Source organism: Gorilla gorilla, chromosome 8 (genome assembly GCF_029281585.2).
Source record: "Gorilla gorilla gorilla isolate KB3781 chromosome 8, NHGRI_mGorGor1-v2.1_pri, whole genome shotgun sequence".
NCBI lineage: Eukaryota > Metazoa > Chordata > Mammalia > Primates > Hominidae > Gorilla > Gorilla gorilla.
In genome coordinates this window covers 29,137,022-29,150,004 of record NC_073232.2, presented here as the reverse complement: position 1 = coordinate 29,150,004, position 12,983 = coordinate 29,137,022, and the positions used below count along the sequence as shown (strand labels likewise).

Here is a 12,983-nt window from a genome sequence, read left to right as displayed (position 1 = left end):
TGAAATCATTTACTATTTGGGGGTCTTCAAAAACTGAAAAACAAGTGTTTTGTTGTTGATGTGAGGAAGAATGAATAGGGAGAAATTTTAATAATAAATAAATTAAAATTGCTTTACAGCATTTTGAATGCTTTACCAAATCTTCACCAAATCTGATAAGAATGAGATAGTAATGGTGATCTACTGGGAAATACTATTTTCCAGACTTGAGCTCACATTCCCATGTTCCCATGGCTACATGAAGCCAAAGGTGTAGGTAATATAACCTATGTAACTAAAATGATTAATAGAATAGAAAACTGATCTTATGAGAACAGGGTTCTATGTAACACACCTTGGAATACAGAAGAAATGAAACTACTCACTACTTAGAATAATAATCAGTTGTTCCCTAAATCCACTTGGTGGGGGTAAAAAAGTTAACAGAGGCAAAGTATTTAAATTCCCTACAAAGACAATTCCTAATAGTGAGTGTTGCTAAATAAGGGAAATGAATTTTGAAAAGGACTTAATATCGGTCTAAATTCTGATTGTTGAATATGTAACATAGCTCTGTAAGAATCAACTTATTTCTCACAAAAGAACTGTACTTGTATAACTTGCATTGTGCTAATCTTGGGTTATCCTAATCTCTGGCATAAAGATGTACTTTCTGTTAGCTGAGAATACAATGCAACCATGTATCTCTTGTTATACAGAAGCTCATGTATCAGACACAGTTATACTTTATAAATGTGGGAGAGACTTTTAAGGAGATAAAATTTTGTGTTCCCAAAATGATTTTTAAGTAGAACATATTGATTCTAATTTTCTTGCATAAATATAGTCGCATCTAACAGCAACAATGGCAGAACTCAAGACCCAAATCTTTCATTCCTTCTTGGCTAATTTTCTCAGGATGGAACAGTAAGGTTAACAGAAAATGTGACTGCTTTTCCAGTATGCAAATTGTGTGAGGGACATTTTTCTCTGAACTCTACGTTTGAATTAAGTTCTTTTAGATAACTGCTGAGTCCCAAACTTTAGATATAATCTGGTCTGAAAATTCATATAAATGTTGCCAATTTATTAAATGAGATTTGTATTTGAAAATATTTTTCCCCCAACACATAACAGTTATCCTTTTACAGCATAACAAAGGATGCAAAATTACACTTTAGGGCCCTGATATCTAAGTACAATTTTATCATTGGGAATATATCAACATAATACTTGCATATTAAACTACATTTGTAAAAAAAAATTTTTGTATTTTGGTTGGTGTTTTTTTCTTTAAGCAATAATATATCAGAACAACAATATGGACTAAAAGCCCTGCTGAGTAAGCTGCAAATAATTTTTTTCAGCAATTTAAAAAAACAACTAATAAATTAAAACTAGTGTTTCTTTTTACTTGTGCAATAATTGACTCAAACCATGCTTGATTTAACAACTCTGAAAGAAAGAATGTGAGAACGGCCATCCTCAAACACAAGCCAACTTCAGCTGTCCCAGGGCTCAGCCTCTTATTTAAGAGCTCTGTCAGGATGCCTTTATGTTGCCTACACATACTCATGTATCCTTGCTTTGTTCACAGTACGATTTAGTTTCTGGAAAACCTGCTTTGATTTAACAATTCCCTTGAATATCGCCTCCCACAAATTCTCAGCTAACAAGGAGAAACCCCATGTTCTTCATCAAGCAGAACCACCATGTATCAATGCCATTCAGTTGTAACATAACCATTCAGTTCTAAGATATCTTACGGTTGTAAGATAACCCTTATAATATTTCTGCTAATCCATTGCTTTAAAAAGTAAAGCTTCCACTCCAGTTGCTGCCTACAGTTGAGAGTTGACATAATTGAGTACAATCACCGCAAGTCACAACCCAAGAACATGAGCATGTGATAAATTATCTACCACTGTAACCAAATAAAAGAAGAAAAAGAACTTCGAACAAAAGAGAAAAAACGATCTCATCTTGAGATATATTTTATTATCTCCCCTTTCTTTAAATAAGAACACATAGGACACAAACACCCCCCACCCCAACTTCGCGTACTACGACACCAAAGCATCTCTCGGGACTGTTCTTGGAGTGAAGGAGATTCAAAAACCAGAAGCTTTCAACAGATGCCTATTTATAGGGTCAGAATGGCTAATGCAGTTAGCATTTTGGTTTCTAATATAACGAACAGTTGTCCAAAGCAACACGTCCCTTTTTATTCTATAAAATGTAAACTAGACTAGATGGGCAAACATAATTTAAAGAAAATACTTATCTTCTCTGGTGGTAGGTAGAGCTGCCCCCAGATTTTTATTTACCTAAATCTGTACCTTTTCTTTCATCTTCCTTTAGACTCCCAATCAGTTTTACACAAATACATTAAATATAAGATAGCACAGGGACATGGATGAAATTGGAAATCATCATTCTCAGTAAACTATCGCAAGAACAAAAAACCAAACACCGCATATTCTCACTCATAGGTGGGGATTGAACAATGAGAACACATGGACACAGGAAGGAGAACATCACACTCTGGGGACTATTGTGGGGTGGGGGGAGGGGGGAGGGATAGCATTGGGAGATATACCTAATGCTAGATGACGAGTTAGTGGGTGCAGCGCACCAGCGTGGCACATGTATACATATGTAACTAACCTGCACATTGTGCACATGTACCCTAAAACTTAAAGTACAATAATAAAAGAAAGAAAGAAAAAAAAAGATAGCACAAAGCTGCTGTTTTGCTCAGACACTTAAGCCAAACATATATGAAAAGTCATACGCCTATCAATCAAATAATCTGTCACTGTTTTATGTCATTCTCATTAATAAAAGAACTGTATCTGCTAACTATCCCAAAGAATCTGGCTGGGCATGGTGGCTCACGCCTGTAATCCTAGCACTTTGGGAGGCTGAGGCAGGAAGACCACTTAAGCTCAGGAGTTCAAGACCAGCCTGGGCAACAGAGCAAGACCTCATTTCTTCAAATAATAAAAAAAATTAGCCAAGCATGAGCATGATAGCGCATGCTTGTGGTCCCAGCTACTCAGGATACTGAGGTAGGAGGATCATTTGAGCCTGGGAGGTCAAGGTTGCAGTGAGCTGTGAGTGCACCACTGCACTCCAGTCTGGGTGACAGAGTAAGACCCCAAATCAAAAGAAAGAAAAAAGAACCAAGAAAAAGAGTCCAAAATTACACATTCTTGGCTTCACTATTTAATTTATCTTTACCTGAGTTAGGTCAAGGGTGACAGAGATAGCCCAATCAGAGTTACAAACCAAACAACAGAATTAACAAGCATTAATCAGCTAATCGATTAGCTATTTTTTTTTTTTTTTTTTTTTTTTTTTGAGACGGAGTCTTGCTTTGTCGCCCAGGCTGGAGTGCAGTGGCACGATCTCGGCTCACTGCAAGCTCCACCTCCCGGGTTCACGCCATTCTCCTGCCTCAGCCTCCCGAGTAGCTGGGACTACAGGCGCCCACTACCACGCCCGGCTAATTTTTTGTATTTTTAGTAGAGACGGGGTTTCACCGTGTTAGCCAGGATGGTCTCGATCTCCTGACCTCGTGATCCGCCCGCCTCGGCCTCCCAAAGTGCTGGGATTACAGGCGTGAGCCACCGCACCCGGCCAGCTATTTTTTTTTTAATTCAGGTACAGCTGCCATAGACCAATCTCCTTTAAATTTACCCCCACAGAGGCTCACTCATTGTGACTGCCCTTCTTCTACGTACTGGGAATTTGTTGGATCCTGTGGACAACGACAAATGCATCGGACAGTCCGACTTTCACTGGATGATTGGTTGAACTTATCTGTGTGACCAAGACAGGAATCTGGAAAAAAACAAAGCAGGTTACTATATGTTAGATCTGAATTTCATACAGGGAGGAAAGGTAGTAGGATCCTCTTGTTTCATGGACAAAACCATGGGAAGGAGATAAAAGACTAGAAAGGGAGTCAAAGGTATTAGAAAAGAGAGACATACGAAACCAAAAAATAACATCAGTTTAGTGCTATTGAATGAATAGAAGAGACAGAGAGTTCCTGGTTCTAAAGAAGGCTACTTGATGTTGAAAGTAATAGATTCTCAGATAATATAATTGATGTTAGATGCTGCAAACTTATCACACATATAGGCACACCATGAATTCATTTAGTGTTGGCTATAATTTTGGAAACAGAGATTCTCCTCTTACTATTTGTTTTCTGAAAAAAACTTTACTGTATATTTGTTTTTATACAGTTTTAGAAAATCTTTGTTTATAAGCAGTCTTATAGATATAAAATCTAGAGAAAAACAAATAAATGCACTGTTAAATATACATTTGACAATATCATTGTTGATTAATATCTAATTAAATTTGGCAATCATTTCACCATTCTGGTTGAAACTACTATGAAAGATTTCTAAGTTCTTATGGGTCATCTCAATGTCACAGTTCTTGTATTTGAATCTCAATGAAACCAAGATCTGAATACGATAGACATTTCTAATATTTACAGTTAAAAATTATGATACATTGAGAATATATGAAAAATGATATGAGAGTTATAAATGACATGAACTCTTGGAGTCCATGTTTCCAGATTCAGAAAAGATCCATTGGAGATACGATTACTCTCTTTATTATCAGTTTTACAGAAACAAAAATGGGAATGAAACCATCTTCAATAAACAAAGAAACAGGAAAGTAAAAGAAAAGAATAAATGCACCAAAAACGTCTTTAGGCAGAATAAGCAGATTTTGGGTGATCTGTGGGCAATTCATTAAATAACATGTTAGATCAGATATTGCTGTGTAAGCCATAATAAACAGCATAACAATAAGAAGGGGAATAAGTTGGAGAGAATATATAATGAGTTGGAGAGAATATATAATATAATACAATACAATCTATAATAAAAACTCTCTGACTTATTTTTGACCAAGACATCATGAAACTGTGAAAGGGCTATTTTGTTAAAATGGACAAATTAAGAAAAAAGTTCATTGCTTTTGGAATTTGTGGAATTACCTTGAAACAAGTAAACAGAAGATGACATTTTCCCTTAATGTACTATTTCAGGTCTCTCTTAAACAACGTTAAAGTGTTTGCAAATTTTGTGTCAGTATGCTCAATTCTTAACCAATATAAATTAGTCTTCTGGTATTTGGATAACAGAAACACACAAAACAAGCAAAACAAAATCAAAATTTATATCCCAGTCTGATATACTTTATTTTTTATTTTTGGGACAGTCTCACTCCATCTCCCAGGCTGGAGTGCAACCTCCGCCTCCCGGGTTGAAGCTATTCTCATGCCTCAGCCTCCCAAATAGCTGAGATTACAGGCGTGTGTCACCACACCCAGCTGGATTTTTTTTTTTTTTTGTATTTTTAGTAGAGATGGGGTTTCACCATGTTGGCCAGGCTGGTCTGGAACTCCTGGCCTCAAGTGATCCACCCACCTCAGCCTCCAAAAGTGCTGGGATTGCAGGCATGAGCTACTGCACCCGGCTGATATACTTTATTTACTGATTTACTAACCTAAATTCAGATAAATATGTGAAATCCTCTTTCTTATTGAGCATTATACTGTTTCCCAGTCTTATACCCCATGTTGAGTACTCTAATATGAAAGTAATTTGTATTTAAGACAGACTTACAGTTAAAACATACAAGAAGATGGAAAAACATAGGGAAAAATTCCAATTCACTTATATTTTTGTAACCTAATAAGACATGATCATCTCATTTTTAAGCAGAATCTATTAATAGAAGCAAGCATCTATTAATGCCATCATATAAATGCCACTGCTCCTGTCATTTGTCACTTGACCCCCTTCTCCAACATCTATGAGTTCAGTTTTCCTCTGCAAGCTGAAAAAGGCTTTACCAGATAATTCTGTGGTAATTTATTGCTTGTCTTCTTTTCCCATACCCACAGCAGTACTTGAGCTTATACTGCTATCAAATGGAAAATCCTATTATGTCATTATGTATCGTACATGTTTATGTCAGAGCTTGTTTTTTAAGTCACATGTCTTGGTTCCTGCAGCCCTCGCAGATGCATTCTCCACTCTCCAGATTATGCATTCTACCCTTTCTTTCTTTCTTTCTTTCTTTCTTTCTTTCTTTCTTTCTTTCTTTCTTTCTTTCCTCTCTCTCTCTCTCTCTCTCTCTCTTTCTGTCTTTCTTTTTCTGACAGAGTTTCACTTTTGTTGTCCAGGCTGGAGTGCAATGGCACAATCTTGTCTCACCACCTCCCGGGTTCAAGCAATTCTCCTACCTCAGCCTCCTGAGTAGCTGGGATTAAAGGCATGTGACACTACTTTGTATTTTTAGTACAGAGGAGGTTTCCCCATGTTGGTCAGGATGGTCTTGAACTCCTGACCTCAGGTGATCCGCCCACCTCGGCCTCCCAAATTGCTGGGATTACAGGTGTGAGCCACTGCACCCAGCCGCATTCTACCTTTTCTGTCTCTCTTCCCTATCTCTTCTTCCCTTACCCAGCCATCTTCTATTTTTATTTTTTTTCCTCAATCTCTTTCCTTCCTTTCACCCCCTTCCTTTATGTTTTGTGTCTATGTCAAGCCCTCTCCTCCAGTGCTTTTTATTGGTGGTGGGTTGATTGCAGTAATGGCCTCAATCAATGGCTTCCTTGTGCCCAGACCCTCTGTCATCCTCTCCCACTCGGATTCCAGGCTCAATAATATGGCAAAAGAGGACAGCAGCAAACTTGAAGCAAAAAAAAAAAAAAAAAAAAAAAAAAAGAGAGAGAGACTCGAAAAACTGCTTACTACTTCCTTTCTTGGACCCTTGCTACAGCCAAAAAAATGTACACTACTGGTCTTCTGCAGATGTATACAAGACACATGAAGGATTTATTTTTTTAATTTTTATTTTTTTGCACCAGAAGTTATCCTTGCCTAGCCAGCTCCCAGCCAGTCCACCAGATAACAGCTTACACATTCAGAAGCTCAGCTGAGATCAGCAGGGTCCAGCCCATATCAGTAGAACCAGCAAGCTGATTTATAGGCAACTTGTGAGAAATAAGAAATGGAGTTGTTTTAAGCCACTACATTTTGGGGTGGTTTATTACACAGCAATATCAATCAATACCTTCTCTGTTAAAAGTCAAATAGCCAATAGAATAGAACATGGGTGTTTCTCCATAAAATGAGGTAGTATTGCTCATCCTAATTTTCTGGGAGTCAGATAAATATCTATTTTTAAGACATTGGGTCTCACTGTGTTGCCCAGGCTGGAGTGCAGTGGCATGATCATAGCTCACTGCAGCCTCAAACACCTGGACTTAAGCAATACTCCTGCCTCAGCCTCCCTAGTAGCTGGGACTACAGGTGCACACCATCATGCCCAGATTTCAGATAAATATCTAATTCTAGGTATAATTAAACTTGAAAGATTGGAATGTTCCAGTACAAAAGTTTCACTTTGTGCAGCATTTTTTTTTCATTCTTTTGTCTCTTTAGTTTATTCTTTTGTCTGTGCATTTCAAAAACTAAGCCCAATATACATAAATTACCTAGATTTAGATTCATTTAACAGGAGAAAAATTTACCCGAAACCAAAATGGGTAGCCTCATGGTGTACTGAGTTTTCTATCACTGAAAATTATCTGATATATAACTGACCAACCCTCTAGGAAGATCACTATAAATGATCTTTGATTCTTTCAGTTATCAAATTAAATTTTTTTCAAATGATTTTGACTTTTCCAAGCTTCAACAAGTAAATTGTTAACAACGATACAAACTAAAATGATAAGGGTGAAATACTCTACCTTTACGTAAGGAGAGTAGAAGTTAGATAGAAATCATCATTTGTAGTCAAGAGTTATGCTTTAACTTGTTGCCAGTTTTTTAAATGTACATATTCACGGGTTAATGATTTCTGATTACTGCATCTGTCAAACCACCACTACCATATAACTCTACTATGAGTCTTAATATAATTGGGGATTAGACAGTAGAAAATAGATTCCTAAGAATGATGTCTACTAGATATAAATTATTTTCCCCAAAAGGCATACACACTGTCCATTTGATAAGATAGAATCCATTCATTATTCATTCATTCATCAGATATTAATTGAATATATTTTCTGTATCATTGTAGGCACTGGAATTACAGCAGAGAGGAAAACAAAGACCCTTCTCTCACAGAGCCTACATTCTAGAGAACAGGGACAGGCATTAAAACAAGTGAACATAAAACCTATAGCAAACAAAAACCTATAGCATACTAGAAGGTGGTTAGTACCAAGGAGAAAACTAAAACAGAGTAAGAAGATAGAGAGGAACAGGGGTCTCTAGGAGAGAAGAGAGTCGCAGAAGCTCTCTCTGAGAAGGTGATTTTTCAGCAGAAACTCGAACGAAGTAAGAAAATCTGTCATGTGGATATTTGGGAAACAACTGTGGGTAGATGTACCGGCACATGTAAGGGGCTTGACTGAATTTTAGGAGTTAAAAGGTTGTCTCTACAGCTAGAGCAGAAGTAGTAAACAAGTGTGTCAAAGGTGATGGGAGGTGGTAGGGGCAGATCATAGGGAGCGTGTATTCCTTGCAAGCCATGACAGTGACACTGGATTTTAGTCCAAAAGATACAGAAAGATTTGGGAGGTTTTGAGCAGAGGAAAGGACATTCCTTTATTTTGGGAAAATATCACGCTGGCTGCTGGGAAATCAAGACTGTAGAAAGACAACGGGAGCCAGAGAAACTAGTTAGGAGGGTATCACAGTTTTCCAGGTAAGAGAAGGTGCCATGCTCCACCCCAAAGTGGTAACAGTGGTGGAAGTGACAGAGGCCAGATTCTGGAAGAATTATGTATGCACTGCTATTGAGACTCCCCATAGATTTAATAAAGACAGCGAGTGACAAAAGCACAGTAAAGGATACCACAAAGCCTTTTGGTTTCAGTAGCAAGAGCAATGAAATGGTGTTTTCATCAGGAATGTTATAGGTTGTACAACTCCAGAGGACTCACTCACTTCACGGTCTATGAGAAGTGTCCTTTCGATATGCAGGGAACAACATATGCAGCTCTCAAGACCAGTCCTGAAACATTCAGAGACCAGGAGAGGAAGCGCTGGAGAGGGATGACCACTTTATGGCAAAACCAGTGGCTTCAAATGTTCTCCATTAAAATTTTGTAGAGCTCATGAGTAAAAGCCCAGGATTTCTAAAACTGTACTCTTTCGTCCTGATTAAATATTAAAATGAAAATGTACAAGAAACTTTCAACTCCTTATATTTTCCTAGAAGCCACCCAAGGCTTTTATGAAACCATTACATGCCAGATTTTGAAAAAACTGATTTTGCCAAGTGAATTAAATGCCTAACGTCATCAAAGATTAATGAGGAAAAGGTGAACAATTCCAGGCTTTCTCTAAAATTTCCTATGGAACATGTCTGCCTCTCCACACCTGATATTTCCCTATCGTGAGACCAGTCTGCAGGGTCCTCTGTCAGCATAAAATTAGAGACTATATTATTAAAAGGTATATTTAAAATAAACTACTTTTAAAAATATTTATTTATTTATTTATTTATTTATTTTCTTATTTACTTATTTATTTGAGACAGAGTCTCATTCTGTTGCCCAGGCTGGAGTGCAGTGGTGCAATCAGAGTTCACTGCAGTCTCAACCTCCAGGGCTCAAGTGATCTTCCTGCCTTAGCCTCCCGAGTAGCTTGCTAGTTCTTTTTAATTTTTTTTTTTTTTTTTTTTTTTTTTTTGCAGAGACAGAGTCTCATTATGTTACCCAGGCTGTAAAATGAACTTCTTTTTGACTAATAACAAGGACATTATGTGTGTGCATATGTGTATGTATAAACAAGCTATTTAGAAGTATGGCTATTTAGAAGTATTGGGCAAATTAGCACAAGAATGAACATGTTATTGCCATGATCACGTATTTTATAGAAGACTCTGTATTTAGAAGGATATGAAGTGCCAAAGTCAATGAACATATGGACCAAAAACATGTTAAAGCACCAAAACTTTAAAAACTTTGATTACAGGAAGCGATTTTCTTATCCTTTCTACAAATTTATATTCATCCTCAAAATGTCTCGTGAGTCATCACGAGATCCTGGGGATGTAAGGAAGCCAAACTGAAATAATAAAAACTCTAAACTACAGAAGTTTTTTTTTTTTTTTAAACAATGTAGCTTTATTATTTTTAAGTGTCTATAATAGTTGCCTTAAGAGTAAAGCGAAGCTAAATTTTAACTGGGCCTCTGTATGATCTGTATTGAATAGCACATTTCTGAGGAATTGGTTTTACAATTACATTCTCTCCACAGGATAGAAATAAAAGGAGCTTTCACACTGGTTAAAATATGCTTCCATTTTGACCCCAAAAGCATTCATGAATACTTCTTTTAAATAACAGTATAATTTTTGCTCTATATAACAAGATAGAGATAGGTTTATTACTTGGTATACATTTTTCTATAACACATATTAAAGCAAAGCAAAGTAAGCATAGAAGCAGAAAGTGGTTGCAATTGCTACAAAAAATCAAGGCAGGAAAAGATGTCAGGGGTAAAAATAGTAGAGCAGAGCACACTGGCCTTTGGAAGGAGAGTCAAAGACAGAAGCTCCTCTCTTCTCCACTCTGTGGTATCTTTCTCCAGCACACAGGAACCCCAAACAATTCCTTAACCATGAGCCTTTTTCATCTGTCTCTAAACCACGGAGATAACGGCATGCCGCTTAAGTAATAGTTAATGGAATTTTATTTTCCTCTTTGTTCTGCCCTGAAAACATCACCAAAACATTCATTTGTTTCCATTACAGGCCCAGCTATCTATCCAGTAGGCAGCACAGTATCTCAGCAAGGGTTTGATTGTATAGTATGTGTTCCAAGGTGTGAATCATATGCCTATCAAACCTTAACTGGAAAAGAATTACTCCAAACTCATTTTTGTTTCCTTGCTAATCTGCAATATGGTGTTCAGTAGCTTAATATTAAAAACAACAGCAACAACAAAATCCCACAATAAACTCAAAGCTTTCTGTTTTACCCATTCTTATCTGCCTGTAACCCTTAACTTTCTCCTTCGTTTTACTTAAGTATCTGATCTGGCTTCAGTGTTATCAGCAGTGAATCTAATTTTTAAGAGTCATGATCTCTTTTATTATTATCAAAACAACAACCTGTAGCACAAGCTACCTTGGAGGCTGAGGCAGGAGAATCGAGCCCAGGAGCTGGAGGCTGCAGTGAGCTATGATAGTGCCATTGCACTCCAGCCTGGATGACAGAGCAAGAAACTGTCTCTACAAAACAAACAAACACATAAAGTCCAAAATATTAATGGTGAGTTGTCTGTAAACTACACTTGAATAGAAGGGCTTTCAGTTAAACTTGACAACGTAAAAATCCATTTGCTTTCCAGGGTATCAGTAACAATTTGCACAATTATTTCAATCTTTTTTTATTGTACAGCTCCTGAACTCTCATCTGCCAGGTATTGAGCAATGCATCTAACAGCGTGAAAGTCAAGGTGAGCTATCATCAAACGATCAATTCCTAACATGCCTCCTGCCCCCATCTCCACAATCATAATCTGTAGAAAATCTGGAAGCAGTCAACTAACAGCATGAAGATGATAAGTAAAATCCACCTCCACTTTAAAAAAGAGGTTTCAAACTTCCTTTCTACACAAGCTACTGTGTGCCTTGGGTAAGAGAAGAAACTCATGAGGGAGAAATTGGAGGGTGCACACTTTGAGTGAATTTTCCAGGCAATATTTGCAAGCCAAGGGCTTCCAGGGCTTTCCGAGTCCTCAAGGAAAAAACGCACATCTATATTTTTACTTGAAATATTTTAATATTTAGATGTTGGCAACATATCTGTTTTACAAACATATGTGTACACTTAAAACATAAAAACATACACAGAGTAATAAGTGTGCCCTCTGAGTTAAGACTGCTCACATTGAATTGGAACACGAAGAGTCTGAGCTTTACACAAAAGACAGTGACTCAGGGTGCCCACTTGAAGAAGCTTGTGCCATTGGACTCAAGATAGTCAAGACTCTGGTGTGGATTTTACCTGGGACAATAGCTAGATAAGGAAACTTATCTAAACATGGCTTGGGACTTAAACATCAAGGGAAAAGAAAGGAGATTAAGGAAAGTCTACACCCTGGGTTTGGGGGAGACACAAAAAATTAGCTAGGCATGGTGGCATGCACCTGTAATCCCAGCTCCTTGGGAGGCTGAGGCAGGATAGTCATTTGAACTCGGGAGGCAGAGGTTGCAGCGAGCTGAGATCGCGCCACTGCACTCCAGCCGAGGCAAAAGAATGAGACTCTGTCTTAAAAAGTAATAATAATAAATAAAATAAAATAAAATAATTTCCTCTGGGACATTGATCTTTCTACCTGGCTACTTTATTTATTTATTTTTACACACAGCATTTGCCATGAGAACATTATCAAGGGAGAATAATTCAACTTATTTTCTTACACTAGGAAAAGTAAACAAAAAATTAAAATGTCAGGCACTCTGTATGTGAGATAGCTAAAAAATAAAATATCTCTACAAATGCAAATGAATTAGATCTCAAATGAAGCTGTGTAGATAAAATTTTAATATTTTACTTGTTTAAAATATAGGGAAGTCCTATGATATAAAATATCTGTCTCAACATTTTCCTTAGAATTATTTCTTGAGAGCTTTTAATAAGCATTTTATTCAATCTGGTTTTCTTATCCTTGTATTAGATATATATGTACATATATATTATTCTTTTCTGCTCACACATTTATCAAATGTTTTGGCTGTATACACTATATTCACACATCAAGTATTCTCACAGATGTAGCAATAGTTATAGAAGGAAATTACCTTATATGTAAATGGTGGTGGTCTCACTGTTCTGTTCTTTTTGGCCTTCTCTGACTTTCTTGAATTACCTTTTTTCTATAAATTCTACAAGTTCAGCCAATGTTCATCTTTCAATACTTTCAGGCTGCTAA

At 37.0% G+C, this 12,983-nt stretch overlaps 1 protein-coding gene across 1 annotated transcript in view; it reads right to left on the bottom strand.

The window, feature by feature from the left end:
- Window positions 1-12,983, bottom strand: part of PLXDC2 (plexin domain containing 2) — a 477,109-nt gene that overhangs the window by 123,034 nt on the left and 341,092 nt on the right. The window contains exon 7 of the mRNA XM_031015325.3: window positions 3,726-3,825. Coding sequence (XP_030871185.2) covers window positions 3,726-3,825 — 100 coding nt within the window. The remainder of the gene's footprint in view (window positions 1-3,725; window positions 3,826-12,983) is intronic.